The sequence below is a fragment of the Protomyctophum bolini genome (genome assembly GCF_963924005.1).
Source record: "Protomyctophum bolini genome assembly, chromosome: 18".
Lineage (NCBI taxonomy): Eukaryota > Metazoa > Chordata > Actinopteri > Myctophiformes > Myctophidae > Protomyctophum > Protomyctophum bolini.
In genome coordinates, this window is record NC_137879.1 from 32,374,970 (window position 1) to 32,402,188 (window position 27,219).

The 27,219-nt window shown below is 44.6% G+C and overlaps 1 protein-coding gene across 5 annotated transcripts in view; it reads right to left on the reverse strand.

Moving 5' to 3' along the window:
* gas7b (growth arrest-specific 7b) overlaps positions 1-26,619 on the reverse strand; it is a 64,399-nt gene extending 37,780 nt beyond the window's left edge. For 3 of the 5 annotated variants that reach the window (XM_080789700.1, XM_080789697.1, XM_080789699.1), the window contains exons 1-2: positions 26,145-26,619; positions 7,504-7,627 (exon numbers count right to left, since the gene is read on the reverse strand). In XM_080789700.1, coding sequence (XP_080645826.1) covers positions 7,504-7,627; positions 26,145-26,324 — 304 coding nt within the window. In that variant the 5' untranslated portion in view covers positions 26,325-26,619. The remainder of the gene's footprint in view (positions 1-7,503; positions 7,628-26,144) is intronic. The other 2 variants (XM_080789701.1, XM_080789698.1) reach the window with 1 other exon arrangement.
* Positions 26,620-27,219: the final 600 nt, after the last annotated feature.

A 27,219-nucleotide genomic window follows, 5' to 3' on the forward strand; every position in this document is an offset into this window, starting at 1 on the left:
ATACATACAGTAGCTAAATCCTCGTTATACACCTCATTTTGATCCATCTGTCTCTGAACAGATGCATGCACTATATAGGCCTGCTAAGTGTTCAAATGACAATAATGAGAAGTCTCGAGGAGACTCACTGGCGCTATTTTAAGCCAGCGTGTCAAAACACGGCCTTATAATTCCATTGTTGCCGTCGGCCCACGTTATATACAGTATGTAGAGATATCACAGTTTATCTGAACAGTTGGGGGAGAAAAAGGGACTAATGGCCTAGTTAGCTTTGACATGCCATATTTAATTCATAACCATACGACACTCATCTCCCCTGTTGCAATACTTGCCTTCTGTTCCTGGTTTCATCAACTAAGGGAACCCCTTTTTGGTGTTTTAACTGCATTATGTAATACTTTAGCTGTTTAAAATGTGCCTCAAATCTTTCAGAGAGAACGTTTTTAACTCAAATCTTTGCTTCTGGGGGGGGGGGGGGGGGTGGGTCTGGAACAACATATTTTCAGATGGGGGTCGGCGGCATATTACATATAATGTTTGGTGGTCCTTCATGTGAAATATTGAGAAACACGAGGTTTTTCAGAAAAGTGGCATGATTTAGAAGACCTAAGGCCTACATGGATTAAAGTACAGAGAGTCCATTCACATGTAGTATATATATATATATATATATATATATATATATATATGCCATATATCATGTCTTCTGGCCACACGGCTACGCGCTACATAGCGTTCCTTCCTGCGGGCGGGCCCCCATCTCACAACATCAGACCAAACAAGGAACACAGATGATAGGCCTCACACATCTAAACACATGCTGAAGTATTTCAGCGTGTAGCATACGCTTCCAATGACGTCGTGTTTACATTAGACATTCCAGCTATACGAGCCCATTTCTTGCGCATCTATAAAACAAGCATTTATAGCTGGGTGCAATTTAGAAGCCATTTATAAATACCTGGCAACGTTCGCAGAACCGCCTGTTTGTGGCAGCTATACACAGCTATGTGCAACCGGGGGTTGGACAGTGGTGTAAAGTAACTAATTACATGTACTCAAGTACAATTTTCACTGGAGAATTTCCAACGTTCAGTACTTTTACTTATACTCCACTACATTTCAGAGGCAAATGTTGTACTTTTACTCCACTACAATTATTTGAAAACTTTAGTTGCTAGTTACTTTGTAGATTTTGATTATTATCACAAAACAATAGCCTATACATTAACCACTTCAGCCCTAGATACATTTCGGCAATTGTAGATTGGCTATAAAAATAGCCAATCTACAAGCTCACAATGCGCCGCGACGAGACACATTGTGAGCTTGTAGATCCGCTATTTTCAAAAGATTGTAACTTGAAATGAGACCTGCTGCATAACGAGTACTTTTACTTTTGGTATACTTTAAGTACATTCTGATGCCAATATGCTTTTGTACTTTTACTCACTTCATTGCAGTATCGATATACTTTTAGCAAAAACACTCAAGTACATAGTTTTTTTTTCTCCCCACCACTGGGGAGTTGCAGGGGACGGATGTGTATTCTGAAAGTATTTGGTTTTTAGATTGTTTATGAAGCCAGACCACTGGACAAGGCAAACGGTGACCACTGAGATAATCCTCGTGAAACCAAACCAAACCGCGGTGGTGCAAAAGCAGAGCGCGGTGTGGTGTGGGGGGGGGGGCGCATGCATGCAGCAGCGCTGGCTATAGTCTATAGTGTGCACACAGCAATGCAACAGAGACCAAAAAAAGAAACACCCAGGAAAAGGAGATCACCCACGCATATACAAGCTCTGTCCTCTGTTACCATGGCAACACAGAAACATTGAACATGTGACTTGTCAGGCACGGGTGGAACAACAACACACACACACACACACACACACACACACACACAGGAACACGCTCGCCGCTGTCGGGTGGAAACCTCGTATATAGTCCGACCGACACGGTTTACTTTTCTGGAAATGGGACAAATTTGGACCTGTGTTACAAAATGGATTAAGTTATTTGGTCACAACAAAAAAAAAGCTTGTGCTAATGCTTTTCATTGGCAGTCTGGCAGTGGGAAGTGGAGTGGGAATTATAGTTTTTTTGAGTGGTGCAACCACTCCCTTACGGACTTGTGTGTGTGGGTGGCTGGCTGGCTGGCTGGCTGGGTGGGTGCCTGCCTGCCTGCCTGGCTGGGTATGAGCATGAAAACAGCATGGTGTGGGAACCCCCACACGGAGTTGCACCACTCACTTCACACGGGTGTGATTTTTTTTATTGGCCTAAAATAGTGTCTATATACAATTATACATACCGGTACATTCACAAATCCACTTGCTGACCGGCTGCTTTAAGTAGCCATGTTGACATGTCAGTCAAACTAGGGGGTTTTCATGACTCTGAATCCATTCCAAGCATTAGTTTTGCACAACAAAACACTCCTTGGGCTAAAAAAAATGGCCATAGCCGTCATCACAAATGTGATGAGGTTTAGCACAAATGTGATGAGGTCAGCACATTTTGGGCACATTTGGGCAAGTGGCTAAACACCCTATAGTTTGACATGTCACATGCTACATAAAGCATAATGACATTTAGATCACATCTACATTTGGTCACATATATCCCCCTATAAAACAGGATTGCTCAATACCAGCAGCCGGTCAGCAAGTGGATTCATGAATGTATGTATACTATATATAATTATAGACACTATTTTAGGACAATAAAAAAAAGCTATATACCAAATTTTCCACTTTCCACAAAAGAAGCATGTTGACTATGGTTCAAAACCTACTGACACACTTCACTTTACCACTTTCACTTCCCCCCCAAAAAATTACAAAATTGCAACAATAGCCGATCCACAAGCTAGATCAGCTATTTTTGCAACTTTTCTGTGACACTATAGCATATGACGAAGTATAGGGCAAATCCATTCATAATAACAATATTCAAAATACAATTTAATAAATATGAAGAAACGGGGCTTTCTGACCGACAGGAATCAAATCTGGTTGAACTTCAAACATGCAAGAAAAGGGCGGTCTGGTCTAAAATAGCAGAGAGAGAGAGATGCTATAAATAACGATTGTTTCATTAGAATGTTATCAGATGGGGTCGTATGGAAAACGCAGTTACAGTTGCTTTAGCCCATTTAGGCCTGATGAATTAAAAAAATGTCTTCTAAACCCTCCAGTTTTCAGAAACAAATATTTTTCACGATTTTTCAAAAATAGCAGACCTACAAGCTCGTAGCGCGCCACTCGTTGGCGCGCTACGAGCTTGTAGATCTGCTATTTTTCAATAGCTAAATTATAACACGAAAGGGGTTCCCGCCTAAAATGGGTTAGTGGCGAATTGGAGACAGCTGGGGGCCAATATGGCAATAACTGTGCAGCATGCGCGCCGCGGAGCATATTCTCCGTCGCTCCAATTTCTCATTACGCAGCAAAGGCTCTCGAAAATACTATTCTTGTGTGATTTTCTCCGTCTTTATGAGGGTAGCTTTTTTTTTGCAATACCCCTCTTGGCAACCATGCATGATTCTCTTACATATAAGGGAGTGAAGTCATTGGGTTTTTGGCTCCTTTTCCTTTGCTATTTTTACGAACGCAAAAACAGCAAAGGGAACAAAAACTAGAAATAGAAGTTGTTTTCATTTAACGCTGAGAGATGGATGTTGCATGGAGATGTTGTGCTTTCGTGTGAAACAGCCGTGAAACGTTTATCGATGTCCCCCAAAAGCCATATTGAAAGACGAAAAGAAAATATCAAAACAAAAGGCCGTGCCAGAGAACCACAAGAAGTGCCAAACAGTGTTGTTTTCGTCGACTAAAACCAAGACGAAAAATGTTCGTCGACTACTTTTTTCCATGGAAACTAAATGAAAACTAAGCTACGGTGACTAAAACTAAGACTAAATATACTGTCGATTTTGTCAACTATAATAATAGTGGACAAGAGATCCAGTATAAGTCATTTTACACTTGGTTGCATGCTGAAAATAGCAGATCTACAATCTCACAATGCGTCACGCTTGTAAAGTGTAACGTCATTACGACGGCATCAAGGCCCGACTAAATCAACCGTAGATTTAGTCGACTAAAGTCTCATGATATTTAGTCGACTAAAACTAGACTAAACACTAAAACATTCCAGGTGACTACATTAACTAAATGAAAACGTTTCAAGAGACTATGACTGAAACTAAAATAGAAATGTGCTGCCAAAAACAACACCGGTTCCAAACACAGAACGACACACACCACATCGCCTCCTCGTCACCTCAGCTGGGCTGTACGTACCCCTCTGGAATATGATAGCTGGTTATCTATCGCCAGATAAGCCCCGCCGTTCCTATCACACACACCACAGACAGACAAAACAGATCCGGAGAGCTCGCTGCACGCATGGGAAATTATTGGCCAGACGGGGGAAATATAAAGAGGATGCTGAGAGAGCGTAAAAAATGTCAAATAAAAATACATGAGCTACTTGAGCCCTATACTGTAGCATCCCAATAGACTCTATTGGGATGCTACGGTATAGAATGCTATGGTATATACATGCTTAAAGTGAATGGCACATCGAGTGGCAAATCAACATGCAAAGTGAGTTTAAAGGACAACTTTAGTTTTTTTTCAACCACGGTTCATGTTTTGGGTTGTTATTAGAGAAAGTAAAAGATGAGTGTTACATTTTTTTCATTTGCTGCTTTCTTTCGTTTTAGGGATTTTAGCTGTTTTTGACAGGGGGGCGGGGGCAGTCGAGCATGGGGCTAAATATGTATTTTTTTTTTACAAAATATTATGGCGATTTCTTTTTTTTATTATTTACTGTAGTCCTAATAAACCCCAAGAAATTACATCTGGCCACAAAAGATCACAGGATCGATTGAATGTGACAAACTGACATTATTGAGCCTATGACACACAGTATAAGCCTTCCCCCCAGTATAGGCTACCTTCAAATTCAGTAGATCCTGTGATCTTCTGTGGCCAGATGTAATTTCATGGGGTTTATTAGGGACTATAGTAAATAATACAAAAATAAATCACCATAAAATGTTGTCAAAATAATATTTAGCCCAATGCTCGAATGCCCTAAAAAAAAACTATAAGTTGTCCTTTAACGATGTTTAACGTTGTTTAATGCAATCGGATAGGACTTTTCTGTCTGGATACATGTGGTTGTCGAGGCCAGAAAGTAGTTTTTTGCCACTCAGTATAGGCATTCCTGCATATAACTTCCGGGTTTGATGATGGTGTCATGCGCATACCCTCTATTCCGGGGCAGGGAGGGGGAGACGCACATTGTGAGCGCGCATAGATCTGCTATTTTCGGGCGTAAAATTGAAATACCAGAGGACTTAGCAAAGAGCCCTGGGGGACCCCGGTGGTCAGCTTTATAAGTATACAGGGGTTTACTTTAAAGTGGTTTTAAACAAATCGGGGCGCTGCCGAAGTCCGCTCACGCTCGTCCCACAGAAGCATGTTTTTATGGTTCATCCCCGTCGACATCAGTCCAAACCCCATGAGGAGGTCGGAGGAGTGAGAGGAGAGGAGAGGGATGGAGTTCTCTCTCTGGTCTCTGGTGGGCCTGCAGGGTGGAGTCCACGCCACGGGCTTATTTTAGAATGGCCTCCTCTCTCTCTCTCTCTCTCTCTCTCCCTCCCCGGGGCTCAGCTTCCATACCACACCACACCACAGCACTGTGACCATGATCGGAGGCAGGCTGCATGATGTTGTGAAGAGCTATAGCTAGGGGGGGCTTTGATGAGACAGATCAGATGAGACGGTCTGGTTATATGTCTGCTACAGTAAGAGCGGTTGTTGTTAACCCATTCTGACCTGAGATCAGATTCATACGAGGTTTCCACTGGACACACACTGGTCTGATAAACCCATTCTGACCTGAGATCAGATTCTAAAAATGTCAGTCGTTCTTCGATTTTTCAAAAATAGCAGACCTACAAGCTCGTAGCGCGCCACTCGGTGGCGCGCTATGAGCTTGTAGGTCTGCTATTTTTGCGCCAGTGTTGTTTTTGGCAGCAGATTTAGTTTTTTTAGTTTTTAGTCGTATAGTCTCCTGGATAGTTTTCACTTCAGTCACATTTTAGTCACCTGGAATGTTTTAGTGTTTAGTCTAGTTTTAGTCGACTAATTGTATATTTTGGCGGGCCTTGATGCCGTCGTAATGACTGATTTTACACTTGCTGAAAATAGCCGAACTGCAAGCTCACAACGCGTCGCAGTTGTGAGCTTGTAGATCAGCTATTTTCAGCATGCAACCAAGTGTAAAATGACTTATACTGGATCTCTTGTCCACTATAGTCCCTTCCTAACATTTTGGTCTAGCTTTTATTTGTTGACGAAATTGTCAGTATATTTAGTCTTAGTTTTAGTCATCATAGGTCAGTTTTCATTTAGTGGTAGTTTTAGTCGACGAAAACAACACTGTCCTGCATGTGATTCTGACTCCCCCCCCCCCCCAGTTTGTGTGTGTGTGTGTGTGTGTGTGTGTTTGATTGGTGAGCAAGCAGCTGCACCGGGAGAAACTTCCGATAACCTTTATTACACCCCTGAAGTGAAACTAAGGCACTCGTGAGGAAACTGCCACAATATGCCACGACGAGATATTAGTGTCATCATTCAAGCTAAGTTACTGTGAGTTCACTTGGGGATAGCATGAAGACTGTGGGAGAAGGCCAATTGAGCTGTCTCTCTCTAGACCAGACAGTGTGTAATAGCAGCCTATATATGCATGCGTGTGTTTGTGTGCGTTCGTGCGCGTATGTGCGTGTGCGCGCGCGCGCGTTGGGCCTTTGTTTGTGTGTGTGTGTTTATGTGTTTTGTGTCATTGTTTCTCAGTGCGAACATTAGCATGCTACGGGGAGAAACAGAATACTAATTGTGTTGGGGGGTGTTGGCAGAAACAAGGCCTGGAGTCGAGGAGCTATAACCAGTTGTCGCCTTCTGGTACCGACGCTCGGGAAGTTAGTTATACGCGCTCCGACGCTGCCAGTGAAATCCAGGCAAAATGCGACACATCGTGTTCATAATAAATTAAACGTGAATTAACCCATTTTGGGGCGGGAACCCCTTTTGGTGTTTTAAGCATTGTTATACTTTAGCCATTGGAAAATAGCAGATCTACAAGCTCATCTACGAGCTTAACTATTTTAAAGAATTTGTGAAAATGTGTTTTCAAGTGTGTTTTGAACTCAAATCTTTGCTTCTGGGGGGGGGGGGGGGTCCCATGGAACAACATATTTTCAGATGGGGGTCGGCGGCCTAGTACATATAATCTTTAGGGTCCTTGACATGAACATTTTTGAGAACGACTGACACAGAAACATAGGGTTTTTTCAGAAAACTGTCAGGATTTTAGAAGACATTTTGTAGAATCGTTCCCAGGTCAAAATGGGTCAAACAGAACAGAACATCCGACTCAGACAATTAAGACACTATTTTAATTGTATGCAGTGCATGATGTACTCACGATTACCATTGCTCGCCGTGTTGACATAGTAGCGCCGCCCTTGTGGAGACATGTAGCATCTCCAGTGTGGCGGCAGCGGGTCCCTGAGGTCCTCCTCAGGCAGATGGCTCAGCGATGCCGTCCTCTGTGAAAACAACAACACAAAAAGGCAACAAATAAACACACCGGTATAGAGCCCAACACAACCACCACCACAACAAACACAACTCGGGAGGTTACAGGAAAGATAGGCTTTGCCCCAAGTCAAACTGCTGCTTTTGTTATCATATTTTCCATTTATTCGAGGTCGTAAGAGTTCTAATCACTGGGAATATAACTATGCACACAAACACACACAAAACACAGGCGAGGCAGCGCACACGCTAACGGAGAAGAAGCACACAAGACTCCGCTCAGAGTGCAATGAGGTTCTCATTTCCTGAAATATTTCGCAACCAGCGGGCCGGTGACATCATGTAATATGTAGCGCAGCGGGCCCAAAGTCGCACAGCGAGGAACACAGAGAACAAACTGGCGTGGTTCCGTGTGTTGTTGGACAGGGACCCAGCTCTACAAAGTGAGTATATGTGGCCATATGCACACACACACAAACACACACACACACACACACACACACACACACACACACACACACACACACACACAGTGCACTGCTGACTAAAAACACAGGAGGAGGCACGCGGTCTCTGCACAGCTGCTATGCATTAGCATGAAAACAACATACTGTAGCTAAACGTAAGGCCAAGAGGCCATTGGAACGCATGGTGATGCTATACGGAGGCGGGGCTTAATTGTTGGGAAACCCAGATGAATTAAATACCACATCGATTACCAGCTTTGTTATCGAGGGTCCCTTAATTGCCAAGAAGCTTGTTCATCCAATCAGAGGAGTCCCACAGGGCTTAACCCATTTTGGGGCGGGAACCCATCAGTGGTGCTCAATATTTCATGTCAAGGACCCCAAAAATTATATGTAATTGGCCACTGACCCCCATCTGAAAGTATGTTGTTCCAGTGACCCGCGACTACGACGATTTAGTAGTGGGGAAGACTATTAAAGGGACACTTCACCCTTTTTGCAAAAAAATATATGTTAATGACGTTTAGAAGCTTTAGAACACTTTCCTGGGGGTCTTTATGTGTGTAATATGTGGTTTTAGATATTTTAGACTGTAGCAGTGAGCCTGTTGTCTCTGATGTCATGGACACTGGGCTCACTTCCTTCCTGGACTACATGTTGTCTCAGTAAGACAGCTCTCCCCCTATCCACAAGGAGGAGCAGTGCACCAAAGAATTGTGGGAATTGTAGTCCAGGAAGGTAGTGAGGCCAGTGTCCATGACATCAGATGCACTGTGCTCGCTGCTACAATCTAAAATATCTAAAACCACATATTACACACATAAAGACCCCCAGGAAAGTGTTCTAAAGCTTCTAAACGTCATTAACATACCGGTATATGTTTTTGCAAAAAGGGTGAAGTGTCCCTTTAAGGTGACTATACTAAGTGCTAATGTTGGCCATTAATAAAACAATAGTGGTCAAACAAACACATGAATTAAATAGCAAACCCGCACATGAGTATAAGACGTGACAGTGTGAGGCCTTTAAAGAAGCTGTGGATTCCTGAGGCTGAATTCTAGAACGAGTCACATTATTGTCTGGAGAGGAATCCCTTTCTGTTGGTGTTCAGTTCAGATGGTGTTAGCATTATGTTATGCTTTAGCTATTGAAAAATAGCAGATCTACAAGCTCGTAGCGCGCCACTCGGTGGCGCGCTACGAGCTTGTAGATCTGCTATTTTTTAAGAATCGTGAAAAGTGACATGAAAGTGTTTGAGAACGACTGACATAGAAAAACTGCTTTTTGAAGAAAACAGCCCTGTATCTTTAGGCTAGATTAGCTGTAGACCGTCACCAAATACAGATTTCCAAAGCGATGAACGCGACACAAACCTCTGGGAAATCAGATATCGAAATCAGCCTTTAAGGGAAGACTTCACCTTTAATCAAAATGAATAATCTGTCCTAACCCATTTCGACCTGACACCACGCAGATTCTACAAATGCCTTCTAAATCCTGACAGTTTTCTGTCAGTGGTTCAAATGTCAAAGACCCCAAAAATTATAAATTGGCCGCCGACCCCCATCTGAAAAGATGTAGTTCCATCTGACCCCCCCAGAAACAAAGATTAGAGTTAAAACGCTCTCTCTCTCTGAAAGAATATATTCAAAAGATCTGTGCCACATTTTCACGATTTTTCAAAAATAGCAGACCTACAGGCTCGTCGCGCTACGACCTTGTAGATCTGCTATTTTTCAACCGCTAAAGTATAACATATTGCTTAAAAACACCAAAAGGGGTTCCCGGTCTGCCCACTTTTGCGTTTCATCATTAGATATCGTCGGGCCGTGATGCACCGACCAGTTGTCAGTGGCAGACAAACACCATTATCCATGTTCGCCGTATTGATTCTGGCTATACAAAGTGCCCCTCGAGGTAGGAGCCACTTGTTCCCTTACCTCACACAATGAAGTCATTAGAAATCACTGCAGAGCAGGAACAAGAGAGAGAAGGCAATGCAAGGCTCATAGCCGGGCCCCTTTGCTTGCATGAAGCAACGCCAACCCCCGGTGACTTACGACTCGCATGATGTAATTATACACAGTCGCCTACGACATTACTGTGATGTTTCCCCTTTGATGGTCTCAGTGGTCACTGTTATATCTGTCCTCCTTCCGCCCCTCGAAAAAAGAAGAAGAAAAAAATTTAAAAAGAGAAGAAATCCTCAAATAGTTCCAGTATTTTTCACTCTGCGTTATGATCTCAGCACTGAAATGTATTCTCAGCGCCTGTCGGCTGTAAATATATTTTCCGAAATACAGTGACAAATGTGTGTGCTGAGGAACAGCCAGTGCAAGTTGAAAAAGACAAGCCTATAACTTAATATACGTAGTATGCAGTTACTCTGTGATTACAGAGTTAAATCCTTAGCGTTCGTTTGTCTCAGAAGAGTGTTATTAAATGGAACCACGTGGACCAATACGGGTCCATTTGGTTCCACTTGCGGATTCTGCAGTGTACTCTATTCAACATGTTCAGAGGCAACTTGGCAAGGCATCCTTCAAATGTTCAACACCCCTTTGCAATCGCTGCACGGCTGTTTGACCTTAATGTGGGTCAGTCTTTACTCTTTACTAGGTTTTGGAAACCCTTTAGGATTTTAAGAATTCCGGTTCCTTAACGATTCCCTCTTAAGGGTCCGAAGTGTGATAAAAAAAAAAAAACAGTTCCAGAAACAATTCCAAATATGATGGAACCGATTCCGGTTCTTCAATCTCTGGACCGTGTCTGAAAAGGAACCGGTCTTTACACTACCGGTAGTTAAATTAACACGCAGGACTTTTTCAGCGCACTGAAAACCTTCCGTGTAAAATGCTAGTTTCCTGGTGGTTTGTTTCGTACACAATTTAAACCCCCATAACTGATCTGGGAACATGAAACACAAGCGCTTTGTTTGACCACATATTATGCGTTTATCAGTGAAGTGACACCGGTGTATTGTGTTTCACAGAGCTCAGGATAAGACAGATGGTAGTATAGGCCTGGTACAGTCAGGGGGGGGGGGCACAGTCTGCGAGGCTCTTGGACAAGAGCATATCTTTGGCAGTCCACATGATACATGATTTCCAGCGCTATGCAATAATAAATGAATAAATAAAAGACCCACAACAACCACAAGCTGTCGGTGAACCTGCCGTGCAAATCTCTCCTCGAACGACTGCGGCTTCTTGTCAATATGCAAGCTTTAAAGTCTCAAAATGAAACTATGACTCAGTGTTCAGACTTTCAGTTCTCAGCTAGTGTCGGCAGGGACGAAAGTGGATATGACAAGTCGCTCACGCAGAGAATCAGCTGCGAGTGATTGAATGGGAGCACCTTCGCGGTGCGGTGGGAACTGTGACAAATCTGAGAGCCAGCTTGTCTCGGCATATGCAACGTTTTAAATAATGCACCATTCCAGATGGTTAACCTTATAAACCCCAGACAGCCTTTGGCTCCACATTCACAGCATGCCAAAGAGCCCCTGGCAGAGAACAGACGAAGACTCATCCATGGCTATACGATGAGTGAGAGGCAAAACCACAACACTCGAGGCGGCTTCCAGTGTCTTGTCTGCGAGGCTTGCCCCGGTTTTTCCTCCCGGAATTTTCCCCCATTGATGGGTGCATATGGGAGGGGCTGGGGGGGGGGCAGAGAGACATGTGTGTCAGATCAAAGCAAAACTGCAAAGCAAACTGGACATTGAATGTTTCCTTTATCCCCGTGTTGCACTTTTTTTTTACCAAAGTTTTTTTATTTTTGTTGTTTCTCAATTCTCATAAGCACCCCGTCCGTTGTAGCAGTGCTTCAGCTAGTATTACACAGCCATCTGCCTTGACTTCTGTGCGCACGCGCCCACCCGCTCCACCCTCCCACCCCTCACTGGGGAAGATTCCGGGAGGAAAGACGGGACAGCCGTCTGAGAGCTGTGTGTAGTATACTGTGCAGACACACGAATGTCTGCTTTCTGGAATGATCGCACCAGCGCTGAAGGTTTAATTAAATATGTTTCATCATCATCGCAGATAACATCAAGGGATTCTTGTATGTGTTACTGGATGGGTCTTTAGAGGGGAGTGCAGTGTCTGAGGGATATTTACACATACACGTCTGAGACAAACATGTTCTCTTCCCCGATGGCAATACACGAGTATGCTGCAGCTTCAAGTTGACACCCGTGCCATTGCAATATCAACGTGAAAGTACGAGGAACTAGCACAGTGACAAAACATGAATTCCAGGCAGCGCGACACATTCTGAACATTCTGTGGTATGACTGGTATTGTACACTCCCTGCGAATTACATACGTAACGTCGCCCACACACCCGACCGACCCAAAAAAAAAAAAAAAAACATCTTTTAATAAGGCACACAAGAAAATGCCCCATGGTCTTTTCATTTCAGTGACACTGGGCTCTCTGCCTGGAAAACCAGGGGTAATTTGTTAAATTCCTCTGGAAAATGTCCATAAATAAATAAATAGTCAGCCCTGGCTCCGAGAGGTCAGTGGGAGTGTAAAGGATGTTGTAAACATGGTCGTTACCCCGTTCACCTGCACTGGGGAAAAGTTTCTGCATCGCTTCAACTTTCAGTAATTAGCCAGACACTGTTATTATAATCTGAATATTCGTGAAAATGTGGTTTGCGACGGTATCCAATGAATACTCACTCAGTCTGCAACATGCAGGCCTGATCTAGTCAAAACAGAGTCTTCCTGCTGAATGTTAATTGGACAGTTTGGGTTAGAGTAGATGAGGCCACATCAGTAAGTTGCACCGGGAGGCATCTGTGCTCATTTTGAAAAAAAGATTGGCTGTGGGAAAGGGTTAGGAGAGGAAACATCCATACATAAACACACACAGTGGGAAAGGGTTAGGAGAGGAGACAACATCCATACATAAACACACACAGTGGGAAAGGGTTAGGAGAGGAAACATCCATACATAAACACACACAGTGGGAAAGGGTTAGGAGAGGAGACAACATCCATACATAAACACACACAGTGGGAAAGGGTTAGGAGAGGAAACATCCATACATAAACACACACAGTGGGAAAGGGTTAGGAGAGGAAACATCCATACATAAACACACACAGTGGGAAAGGGTTAGGAGAGGAAACAACATCCATACATAATTAAACACACACACAGTTTATTTGGGTGTCAAGACAAAACATGCTGAAAGTGGTGAATAAAAAAAAAAAAATCCATCTACCGGTAAATAAACAGCTATTGTACCATCTTAGTATTGTCCCGGGACCATGAAATAGCATACATTAGCATATTATTAGGCACGCAGAATAACTGTACAAATTCAGTAAATAATCGCTGATCAGGCCCCGGACAGCTGGTGTTAGCTGTCTGGGCACCTTTGATTGATTGGAGAATATTTGTAAGCACTGCAGGAAGTGTGTTTAAGCAGAGGAAAGCACAGTTCACACACCAGGGTGCCACTGCTAATGCCGCCTGACAGCGTGCTGCGGGTTCGACTCCCGACCCCGACGACCTTTGCTGCGTGTCACTACCCATCTCCTGTCAGTCTGCCATCTCTATCAATAGAGGCACAAAAGCCCACAAAATATATATTACAACTATAGTACGAAAGTCTGTGAAAGATTTCACGTAAAATGTTCACGCATGATTTGAGGATTTTTGTTTCAAAAGGGCCAATCCTGCAAACTTTGAAAGCCAACGTTAGACAATTGGGATGGAAAATATGAAATATCAGACAGATCCATTTTGAACACCTGACTAATAGAGATGGTGTGTAACGATTTGCGGGGATTTTTGGACAGAATCTGGAGTGGTAATATCAAAAGAAATGTTTTTCAAAAGTCTGCCTCCTGGTGGCGCTATAACAGGCTGTTCTGGAAATTTGGGGGCAGAGGTTCATCGTTGGCATCGACCGGGTTAACGGTGCCGGAGATTAGCTGTCCACAGACGGACGGACGGACGGACAGACGGACACACGGACGGAGTGCAAAACATACTCTCAGACAAAAAAGCAGAGCAGTCTACAAGCTCACAACGCCTCACAGTAGGTCAGCCATCTTCGGAAGACAGTAGAGGACCAAGTGTAGACCCCTGGGGGAACTTATACTCACTGAAGTATAAAGTGGTTCATGTTCATTTATTTATCTTTGGCCAAGTCTATTCTTAAAGTTTTCCCGAGAGTTGCAGACGTGGGACACTATATACACCACACAATAGAAACATTGTGATGGATAGGTGACTCACTGAACGCAAGCGACACTATGCGTCAGAGAGGGTTTTTTAGGCAAAGGTGGTCACAAACCCACGCATCGTCTGTCTGGGGTAAGGTGGAGAAATGTGCAAACGTCAGTGGTCCACAAAGTTTCAACACAGCGGCTCAATGGAAAAGCCCTATTCTAAAGCGAAGCGCTGTCCTCGACAGTGAGTCAGTATCCCCTGACTGGTGACTGGGTGTGTGCTCAGGGGGGCGCACGTGCAAGTGTGTGTGTGTGTGTAATATGTGTTATATTAGCACTCAAGTGTGTTTGCATACACTGCTGTTGCACACAGCATGTGTTCCATGTGACTGAATCTGTCCTTTAGTGACCTCTCTAAAAACATCTGGACGTGGGAAGAGGAGGGTCTGTGTGGGGGTCGAGACCTGTCAGACCAGCAGTGCAGTTTCCAGTTGGCCAGAGATCGGAGAGAGAGAGACAGAGAGAGAGAGACATAGAGAGAGAGAGAGAGAGAGACTCGGACAGAATCTTGAACATGGACATGGAGGATGGACGTGAGCCATACAAACTGTCTTACTGAAACCCACTTGGGACAGCAAAGATATGCTCTAGTATCTCTTCAATCCAAGCCATTCTCAGTGAGTGTGGCTGTAATGTAAACCATGACATTTTCAAGTCTGCCGATACATAGATGATTGTTTCCCCTTTTTTTTTATTCCCTGAGAAATAGCAGAAAATATTTTTCTATCTTCCTGAGACGACATGTGCTTACTTTCATATATATATATATATGGGCAATGCCGGGTCGTGAAAAAAAGCAAAACCGCAAGCAAACTGCAGCTGCTGCACGCATCGGAGCAGAGCTGCAAACAGCCACGAGCGAGATGAGCGAAATCCACAACAAAATCCAGAATGTTAATCTAACCCCCCGAAGCCTATAGTTCAGACCAGAGCTACGATGTAATACCACCAAAACATTTGATACTTTGCCACACGCTGGGTGGGTGCGTGCGTGCCGAAAATAGCATCCATCTACAAGCTGCACAACGGGTCGCATCTGTGAGGCGGGCGCGTTGGTGATGAGCGCGTGTATAGATCTACAGTTTTGCTGGCAACCGTCACACGGACGGAGCATCAATTTAAGCGTTCAAAGAGAAACAAACAACAGCCAGGTCTGAATTAGGCCTAACGATCCGTTTCTTCACTCTCAAGAGTGAAATGATCGGGCCGAGATGTGACAACAAACACAAGTGATGAACACAGAGTTTTTTTGGCAAGGCGTCTTCCAGACAGTCAGGAGGTATTACCCAAAATAGCTGCAAGGTACACACACACACACACACACACACACACACACACCTCTGTGTGCTCGGAGTCTGAATTTCTCTACCATCCCTCTCTCCCTCTCTCCCTCTCTCCTCCCCTCCCTTTGCTCTCATACCTCGTCCTGTCAGCAGAGTTGAAGAGTGACAGACACACGGGGAAGTGTCTGTTTCCTATTATTCACTCATAAAACACCTTCCCGTTCTGTGCGTGTCAGCACCATGGCATTAGTAAACTCTGTGTGTATACGTTCCTCCACTTTACGACTACAGTGACACTGTGTAAACTTTAGGGGCCGTCAAACGATAACAAGTTTTTAAATCGGATGAATCACCTTTCGAACTGTGTCCAGAACTATGCCATGTTTATCTGTATATCGTTGTGGTGGGAATGGTAAGATGGCGGATATATATACATTACCATACGTACGTGTGTTTTATTCTTTATTAAGTTACAAAATACAAATCCAGTGTGGCAGGATGGTGTCTCTCTGTCTATCACCCAGTTGTCAACTTGTCATGCTATTTGAGCCTCTGCCTATGTGAATTGTGCAGCCTTTTATGGCAATAACCAAGATCGATAGTGCAGAGTCGATGGGATTATGGGATGTGTGGGGCGGGTCATTCAAGCATGGATTAATTGCGTTAAAGATTTTAATCGAATTTAATTTCACAAATTAATTTACTCTCCAAGCATCTACCGCTATAGCCTCATTCAAATGGAATACCACACTTGCCAAATAAATCACACCCGTGTGAAGTGAGTGGTGCAACTCCAAGTGTGGGTCCCCACTCCCCGGGAAGTCCCAGACCCACAGGATCACGGCCAGGGTGCCAGCCCGTTTCCGGCGAGCCGCCCCACGTACGAAACGGTAGAGAAATGACAGAGTTACCCATGTGGGGGTCCCTCTACTGTACCCTCTACTGTACTGTACTGTCACTGTACTGGCTGGCACAACCTGAAATCACCATATATTCAGTTAATATGTGCGTGTGTGTTAGGTTGCACACGTGTGGTGAAAAACAACCATGCTGTTTATCGTGCTCAGACGCACCCAGCCACCAACCCACACACACACATAGCTCCATAAGGGAGCGGTTGCACCACTCAAAAACAAAAGCTTCTGTGCTACAGGCTGCTCTGCAACGCAACTATACTGCACCAACATTGGGTCCACCACTTATGCCCTTTATATTTTGTCATTATGACGGATAGAGGAACCTTTTTATTTAGCCCTTTTCCTCCCAATTTAGTTGCTTATATGCCAATGTATTCCTCCTCCCACTGCGGCGCCTTGCCACTGCATGCTGTAACCTAGCGGCTCATTGTGAACTTGTAGATCTGCTATTTTCCAACGGATGCAACGTATACTATATATAGGGCTGAAGTGGTTTGTGTGTTTTGTAACAGCAATCTAACTCTACAAAGTAATTAGTGACTGAAAGTTTTCATAATAATTGTAGTGGAGTCAGAGTACAATATTTTGCCTCCGAGATAGTACATAGTAGAAGTAAAACTACTGAAATTTGGAAATACTTCGGTAAAGTAAAAGCACCTCAAAATTGCACTTCAGTAAAATGTCCTTAGTGACGTTCCACCACTGCTGACAGGAGCCCGACAGCGAGTGCGTGCAGCGACAAAGATCCGCCCCTCCCCCTGGCCATGTCTGACTTCCCTCCGCCGCGGACACGGCCCATTATGTTCCTTTTTAAGACGCTTCAGGCTAAAAAAAACGTTGGAAATCTTCTACGTTCTTTTCACCCAACGACAAGCCCAAAATATACAGGCACAGTACGTCAGGTTGAAAAACGTGGTTGAACGAACAAACGTATATATGGCTATTTTTGGATGTCATTCCAGGAAATCACAGAACATAACTGTGAAACAGAAGTAAAAGAAAAAGGGACGCTCTTATCACATTCCGTGCACTGCTCAGCCAATCAAATCGTCACATTCCGTGCTGTGCCGTGTGTCACTCAGCGGTATTGCCGTATAGTACTCAAACGGACATGCATACGTACATGGGGACATACATACATACGGACACACGTAGCTGTTCATTGGAGCGGTTAGGCGGTCGCTCAGGGGAGAAAAAAAAAGAGAAGAGACTTCCACAAGAACTCATGAGGTCATAACAACAACAACCTCTCTTCAGTCATTCTTGCCGACGACGTTACCCAGTGGAGACACCGAACAACAAACTATAACCAACAGCTCTTTCCCTGGCCCTCGGCCTCCAGCCAGGAGTTCCCAACCCTCTGAGATCACTCGGCTGGTGTACTGTCTGCTGCAGGGCCTCTCTCCGGGTGAGTGAGAAACACAGCCAGCGAGAAAGTTCTCACACGTGTGTCGGGCAGCTAATTACTACCGTAAGGCTATTATGGGGGATGAGGGGGAGTCGGTCTGTGCACTGGGCTGGAAACACTGAGTAGCTGGGACTGAATCGGAGAGTAGATTGGACGTGCTGTGGGAGGGGGGGAAAGAGCAGAGAGAGAGAGGGAGAGAGGGAGAGAGAGAGGGAGAGATGGGGGCTGCACACCAGACCCTATCTTACATTGTTTTGGTTTGGGCAGATGTGGGAGTCTGAGACGCAGCCTCGTTCCCAGATGCACAGACACTCAGAGACAAGAAGGGTCACACATGCACATTCAAGCATGCGCACGCACGCTCGTGTGCTGGTGCGCGCGCACACGCACGCAGTGTGGATGGAGACACAGACACACACCATTTGCTTAGGCCCTGAGCAGACGATGATGACAGATGTGTGCGACTGCGCGCGTGCGCGCGTGCATGTGCGGTTGCATGCATGCATGCATGCATGATGCATGTGTTCTGCTCTGGCGTGTACACGCTGAAGTGCTCCCTCTGCAAGTAACTAACAAAGCCTGTTTTGTGCACGCCCCGGTAGCCCCGCCCACCTCCTCCTCCTCCAAGTCTGTGTGAATTGCTGCAGCCCTGCTCCTCCTCTGGATGTCTCCGTGCTCCGGGCTTTGCAGACGACACGAGAACACAACACCACGCCTGACGTGACACACAATTGAATTACAGTTGAATGTTGAATGAACGCACTGACTGGCATGAGGCGTGCTCTCTCTCCCCCTCTCTCTCTCTCTCTCCCCAGTGTACAGATGCTATCTGGGCAGGACAGACTTGGTCATCTCCTCATGATCAGATAATATGTATATGGCCGCGTGTCAATCCACTGCCAAAGAATACTTTAAACTCACAGTGACCTTCCTTCCTTTTAATTGACCCTTCGACCCCAATACGGTCCCATGTACTGTAGTTATTTGGTTGCCATTGCTGTTTTTATGGCCAATGTTTTATGTTGGCCTATATGCCCTGCATGCTGTAGCACTTTACGGAAAATCCGGAAATGTAAAGTGTGCTATAAATCAAATGTGTTATTATTATTATTATTGATCTGTGTGACACAGATCAATAACGGACACTGAAGTCTGTTTTGTTCCCGGAAGATGTAGTACACATCAAAACGTGGGTCACTCACTCCTTGTCCTCGCACCTTCCATTCATCATTAGGCCTAATAAAAGAGGCTTAATTGTCCGAGCTGCAGTGTGACAGAGTGTCTCCTTCTCATCGTCTGTTCTGTACCCTCAGCGAGACCCAATCCAGTCAGCCAGTTGTGGAGGAGGATAATAAACAGTATAGGTCTAAATGGTAAACGGTGCATTCATATAGCGCCTTCCTCTGAGTTTCTCCATTATGGTTTAGGGTTTACATTGAATGCATTACAGTCATTCACCCCTTCCTTCACACACAGAACGGCGGCGGCGATAATGCAAGGCACCGGCCCGCTAGACGGGAGCCGTTTTAGTGGTTAAGTGCCTTGCACAAGGACACAGACAATAAGGCAGGAGGGGCCGAGCTGTGGTCGAAGCCGGAGCCTCCCGATTCCCCCAATCGGCCACTGTACCTCCAGAGCCACTCGCTCACTGCTCCGTAATATTTCTATTATATTCTCCAACTTGAAAACACACTAAAGAGGTTAGGGCTAAAAGTGCTCAGTGTGACGTACCACTATACGTACCGCCCCCAACGTACTGTAATCTAATGTTTCAGAGCTCTCTGAATGTTCCGTGGAATAACAAATGACATCGGGGTGAATCCGTGTATTTTGCCATGACACGATCGGCGCAGGGAGGAGGCCGCCGTTTTCCAGGATGCCGGGGGAAGCACCTGGCTACGTGCACTGGAGCAACGGGGCTGACCCCGGTATTGCACTACACACTGTACACAGGGATTATGACAGTCTAAATCATCATCCAGACCGGCGCCCGAAGCCCCCACACTCAACTATACGGATGATTCTCTCTCATAATAAACACAGCTGACATGTACAACCAGGAGAAACACTGAGGAGGCAATTGCAGTTATGTATAATTTACAAAGTGAGTTGCGAGCCCTTGCTTTGCCTAATTTACAGCCCTCATTCCCAAATCACTTACAACAGTTCCCCTGGCTGAACAGAGTTGTAACGTCGTCTAGCAATTCATCCTTTTGGGGAGAAATTTAAGGTCCAGTCAGTGACCAGAATACAGTAACGTAACTTAATATCTACACTTACATAAAAAAAGACTTTTATTCTTAGCCTGGAAAGAAAGACTTTTATCTCAACCTGGAAGAAAGAAACTTCCAAATGTACTTTAAACTTTAAAATATACACACACACTTAAGCAGGCCCAAATGACTCTAGTCAGCAGAGGAGTCATTTGGGACTACGCCTCCAGATGTCTGCCTCACGGACCCAGCTTGCGGAGCTCCTATTACACGTTAACTGCCCACATTAATATTTCAACGCTTATGGGGGAGCCTTGATTTGTTATGGGAATGCCCCGTGCATCCCGTGGGCAGCGTTGTCTAACCGGCTGACTGTCCAAGGCCATAACTCTGTTTATGTACTATAAGTGCAACAGCGCAGGTTCAGTGAACTACTACACTTGTTATTATACGACTATTTATCTTACGGGGTGTATAGTCTCTCTTCTACATCCAGACATCCTAATGTCTTAGTCAGCTACACCATGGTCTTGATACGAGTCCAGTTATTGCAGTCATGTGAACACAATGCTGGCTGCGGAAACTAAGGCCAATCAACTTGCAGACAACTTGGGAGCTAAATGCATAATGTAGACAAATAGAAAATCAAATATTTTCTCTGTGCCGCAGCATGACTGAGTTGAAGGATGGATATACTACAATAAGACTCCACAACAACTAATGGGATAACGAAGTAATGGTATAATTTGCTATAATAACATAAAGCCACAGTTTGATGTGGCGTGCGCCTTCTTTGATCTGGTCGGTTGTCACGTGACCAGAATGAAATGTTGAAAATGTGTCAAGACATTCACAGCCTTGAAACGAACAACAACCTGCGATAATCGATCAAGCACACTTACACTGACCAGTGCTGCGTGTTGACTTCACAGTAGCTCTGAAACCCCACTCACGTATAAAAGCTGGAAATTTACTGGCATTTTTATTTATTTTATTTCCTGCGGGAAATGCCTATTAAATGCCTGTCCATTCCGTACGGTCAATTTAACGTCTGCCTACTAACTTGTCAGAACCTGTAATATCCTCCCACCTTTTCGTGAATGAAAAGCATCCGATGTGGGGCACTCGGGGGGGGTGTTATAGCGGTACAAGTACCTGCCCACCACACTGCAGAGTCTAGGGCTTCCTATACTAGTGTCCGTGTCCAACTACGATGGATTGGAGTTATCCCATTTTGGACTGAGGTCGATTTTTTTCCTGAAAAACCCATGTTTCTATGTCAGTGGTGCTCAACCTTTTTCATGTCAAGGACCCCCAGAATTATCTCTATTGGGCCACACGGACCCCCATCTCAAAGTATGTAGTTCCAGGGATCCGCCCAGAAGCTAATATTTTAGTTAAAAACGTTCGCTCTGAAATATATATTCAAAGATTTGCGCCACATTTTCACGACTTTTCAAAAATAGCAGACCTATACAAGCTCGTAGCGCGCCACTCGGTGGCGCGCTATGAGCTTGTAGATCTGCTATTTTTCCAATAGCTAACGCATAACATAATGCTTTGGGAGGGAGGGAGGGAGAGATGTATATTGTTTTATCCTCCCCTTAATGTCCTGTCTCGTGTGACTGTATAGACACCTCTTGCTCAAGTGCTGTAACCGTTAACTGAATCTAAAGTGGGAACAATCCTGTGGCAGTGCTAAACTGTAAGGAGGGCAATATGTTACGTTTTTATCCAGCAATGTGTTAGTATTCCAGTGGAAAATGTGTAAAAGTCCACCCATAACAGGGACCATTGTTGCACTCTTTGAGGGTTTAGTCCCACCTGCAGTGAGTGAGTGTGCTGGAAATTGTTCAAATTCACTTGCACGTTAAAAAAGTGCTTAACCGTTAGACTAAAGGATCAACATGTTCTCTGAACAATGCGCCCCATTCAGTGTCTTTGGGTTGACATATCAGTGAGTCATCGTCGCTGATGTCACCCGGGCCTCGTCTCATCCAAGTCACCAGCGATTGTGTTAATCTTCTGCTGTAAACTTTTGTTCCCCCTCGTCTGCTCATTAGGTGTGCAGTGGGTGCAAATCAGCCCGGTCACTAAACATAAATCAGTACCATGACTCACTATACCGGTGTTCTGGTTAATTTCTGGACTGGTTGCCATGGCCACTGACTGTGCAACATGTCACCCACACTGCGAGGGGTATGTTAATTGATTGATATACGGGTTAATTCAACAACACTTTGAATGAACTTTACAGGACTTTGAGGACCACAATGGAAAACAAAGCCTGTATGGCTTTTGTGATATCCTTTTAGCACCATTGTATAAATCGTGCCACTGTACTATTTGCTGTTGATAAAGTATTATGCCTCAAAGGAATTAAACAAACTGAGAAAACAGAGGGGGGCTCAGTTCCCAGCTTTTGAACGCATTTAAACCATCTGATGGTGTTTATAATAATATAGATAGTGTATTTACTGTTAGTAAAGATAAGGATCAAGTATAACTGTGGAGAATGTTTAGATGGGTTTCTGCTGAATGATTCATTAGTCTGTGAAGAATAGAGCCGTTTGGAGAACTAAAGGCCCAATGCTGAGGGTGACAATGAAGGGGTGTCTCAGGGTTACATCAAAGAGGTGCATTGTGAGACCATGCCAGCTATAGAAACACATTCCCTGGTCTAGACCATCAACACACATTAGCCTGAATGTGTGATTGCGACAGGATTATGGCAGCAAATTCCTAAATGACTGTGTAACCGGTGAGCGGAAATTTAAGGCGATTTCCTGTAAGGCTTTTTAACTGGTTTACTGAAAGGAGGAATTAAGGAAGTGACTGTTGTTACACCATCAGCCGGGGCATTTCCATGGTGCCATCACCCAGGTACGCTCTGAGTACGCTCTGCTCATAATGACAGTTGACTCAAGGAGAAGTGGACGGGGCTTTGAGTTTTCTTTTCCCCGTTGCAACATGAAAAAAAATGCTGCAGCTTCTCTGCATTCCAGATGAACTGTGTTGTGGTGCAACTGATAACGCACCCCTCACACTGAACATCTCTTCTTTACAAAAGGCACAGTCCTGTTCTAAAGCTGAACATTGACTTTTCAGTCAAGCTGCACTGCAGCGAAATGTATCTCTCTGCTAACATATCTACGTACTAATGCAACTTGTACTGTCAAGGACAGGTAAGCTCAAGCGATGGTGCAACTCTTGCAAACATGAACCCTCCCAACCATGGGCTCAACAAACCGTTTAAGTCATTATCTTCACCAGGTCAAACTTTTTGTTCATGATGCCAGTAGGTATAGGAAGACACTTGACTTATTTTAATTGGCCTCATGGTGGCACTAAACCAGCGTGCTTAACGGTTTGGCCTATTACTCTTGAACTGTAGGTCAGACAATTTAAATTTATTTTCCCTGACCGACTTTCATTGCTCCCAAAGTAGACCAGGGAACCGGTCTAGTTCTGCAAATGCCCCCAAATCATGAATGCAATGTCCAATCAACACCAAATGTGAATCACATGTGGAAGGGTCTATGTCGAGAACATCCCCAAAAGCACTTTCACTTCTATAGAAACACCATTTCTCCTCGCTGCGTCCTCTGTACCGATGACTGCGACACCTTACACAGCCCTGGGTAAAACAAAGAAAAATCTTAACTAGGGACAGACTCAGTGAGCACAGTCTCGCGATCGAGAAAGGCCATCATAGGCAGACCTGTATCCCGAGAGAAGACAGACTATGCACCCACTGCACACTAAACGAAGTGGAAACCGAGCTACACTTCCTAACCATCTGTCCATTGTACCAAGACATCAGAGACACATACTTCCCACAGATTACAACCACACACACGGAGATTTTGAAAACATGACCAATGACAAAAAACTCCCATATCTGCTGGGCGAAGTACAACAATGTGCAAACACAGCAGCAAGATTTGTGAGTTGCTGTGATAGGAGAAGGATATCAAATGGAACACAACCACCCTAAAGACTAATCATTGTGTATATTCCTGCACTATACCTGCATCAAGTGATCTTGGTACACAGAAGTTGATCTATTGAAGATTCTGACCTTCAAAGTACATAATTTTTGTTCTGATTGTATTGCTGTATCGTTCTTTCTGCTTTGGCAATGTAAACGTATGTTTTCTCATGCCAATAAAGCCCTTTGAATTTAATTGAATTGGGTAGGCCAACTGACCTGGAGGAGATATGCGCTTTAAAGCGGAGCTCCCGGGCGCCCAGAGCAACTGGCCACCCTACTGGCCAGAGCTGGAACTGCAGGCAGGCCAAATTCATGGAGGTATTTCCGTGACGTAGGACGCAAAATGGGTCTCAAAGTTCAGACTTCAGACCCAAGCGCTTTGGAGAAAAAAAAGGCACTATATATAAATGCAACCTTACGTCACCACAACCATGTGGTTCCCAGGGACTCCTTATAGTGCCACTGGCATTCCTATAATACTGTATAAGGATGACTGGCCCAGATTTACTGTAGCTTCAGCACCGAGCTGCAGTTGTCCAACTTGGGATCTGTGTTTTGGAGAAAAGTAGTGCACTTAACGCCAACCTGAGGGTTACACCCAGTATGAGTGCATTTTGTTGCTACTTTTAGAAACCTGGCAACAAGGCCCCACTCCCACTTTCAACAATTATTCTTTTGTTTTTGTCATTTCTGTAAAAGAAAACCATGGGTGTGTATATAATATACTTTCAATATGCATCCCTATTTGTCTAAAACACCACAGGGGGGGGGGGGGGGGGGGGGGGGAGGGAGGGAGGGAGGGGCTTGGCTTGGCTGTATAAGTCTATTTCAACATGACGACCAGATCATTTCTAAAATGTCAGCACAAACCCAGAACTATGGGCTGGATTGGTCTGGTGTGTTTGGGCCATTCCATTTCGTTTGTTTGTTGTTCCAAGTCACAGCAGAGCCGTTTACATCATCGCTTTTTTTAATCAAATCACACTGTTCTCTGGGACAGTGACGAGGTGAGAAGTGAAGGCGGCTTGTGTACTGTGGCGGGGGAGTGTTGGCATCGCGCCCATCGCCTTTGGATACGAGAGCCACGAATGATCACGATACTTATAATGGTTTCATTGCTTGCAGACAACAAGCCATTTCCTGGTCTCAAGACTCAAGTCACTCACATCCCATCCAATAAAAAATTGACCATTAACCACTTAAACCCTTTAGTAATAGGACCTCTTTTTTCCCTCTCTCTCTCTCTCTCTACGCCACATCTCTTCACCAAAAATAGACTGACCTACAAGTTCACAAAGCGCTGCAAAGCGATGTGAGCTTGTAGATCTGCCATTTTTTGACCAATGCAACCCCCCGCGCCCCAGAAGATGGATGCATTGCCGGTGTTCCAAGACAAAAATAAATGGTTAAAGTCAATCCAATTTTGCAAACAATCTGTTTTGGTGCATTTAAAATAAGAGAACTTTTGTCGATTCTGGTTCTCTTGTTGCATGTTCAGCTTTGGACAGAGAGAGAGAGACAGACAGACAGAGACAGAGACAGAGAGACAGACAGACAGACAGACAGAGGGGGGATGCTGTGCCTGTCCTGAGAGTGGAGCCTGCCTCCTCAGTCTCTCTCTGCCCTGCCCCTGAGCATTCATGCGCACACAGACAGCCAGGGGACCTGAGAAGAATTCCATTGGAATGTTTGTGGAATGAGGAAGTTTGGAGACTTCAGAGACATTCAGTCAGTCGAGGAATGGGGGGTGATGGATGGGTGTTAATCCCACGGGGTAAACTGTTTAATAACACCAGAAACTTTCCCAAATCTAATTTGGAGACAGACCTTTCTTTTTCTCTCTGCGAGTGCATGCCAGGACTAATCATTTATTTCCGAACTGTTATTATTTTTCAGTTATTCCCCCCCCCCCGTACCAAGAACTAATAAGCATTTTTCCAGACTAAAATGTGCTGCCTGCTGGCTATAGGATATATCACACCTTAACCTTACCTCCAAAACCTGAACATAGCTTGAGGGAAACCATCCCCTGGTCCCATCCTTCTCTCCTTCCCACCAGCCGCCTGGCAGAGACTGCACGACCTTAATGATTTCTCCGGCTTCGAAGCTCAGTCCCTGCTGATGCTGGTCGCCGCTGAAAGAGTACAAACTTTTGCAGTAAGATCCAGACATCGCGCGTCCGTCCGCGGCGCACTCGAATTATTCTCAACAACAATGCCCAGAAAATATGATCCCTCCTGGGGGCTAAAAAAACACACAAACTTGGCTTTCTCAATGCCGACTTTCTTGCGGAGCCCTTTCAACTCGTCAATGGATAGAATAACATGCTGCTGCGGGATTCCTGATGGCAAAAAATAAATTATTTCGTACGCAAAAGTAACAGGTTATTCCCAGAGCTGTCAAGCGTGGCTCCGCTCGGCTCCTCTCTCGCCTGAGTGTGTGAGCTGAGCTGTGTCTGTGCTGCTGCTGCTGCCGCGCCTCACCAAGTCCAGTGACTGTAGTGTGACTCAGTCAAGTCAAATCTCCTCCCAGATACACATTTACAACACAACAAAAAAACACACAGCCCTGTCCGGACTCCGGGACTCGCATCGCATCTATGCTACCCAGAAGTAGCCAAATGCTAATGTTGAATGTTTTGTGATTGCACACTTGACGTCTTCATTAGGCAACACTTTTAATTTCATTAAGAAGTCAGGACCGTTGCATTAAAAGCCACGGCCCCCATTTTATAAACATCTCTGGGACCCCCATGTACTCATGTAGTATAATGTTAAATCCTCAAAGCTGTTAATTTCATTTTAATTGGCTCCTAAATCAATCATTTAGTTTAGGACTCCCTGGGGTCTCCCTAGTCCCTATTTTTTTTACAGTCTATGGTCCCTACCCATACCACAGGTTGAAATGAGAACCTGTCTTGTCTACTCTCTAGTTTCTATACTCTCTACTCTGCTAGTGTGAATAAAGAGTTGATAGTTGAGTGTAGTGTATTTTTACCAGCTGCTTCAAAGAAGCGCTGGTCAATATTCACCTGGGAAACTTGCGACACTGGTAGTTAGATCTTTCT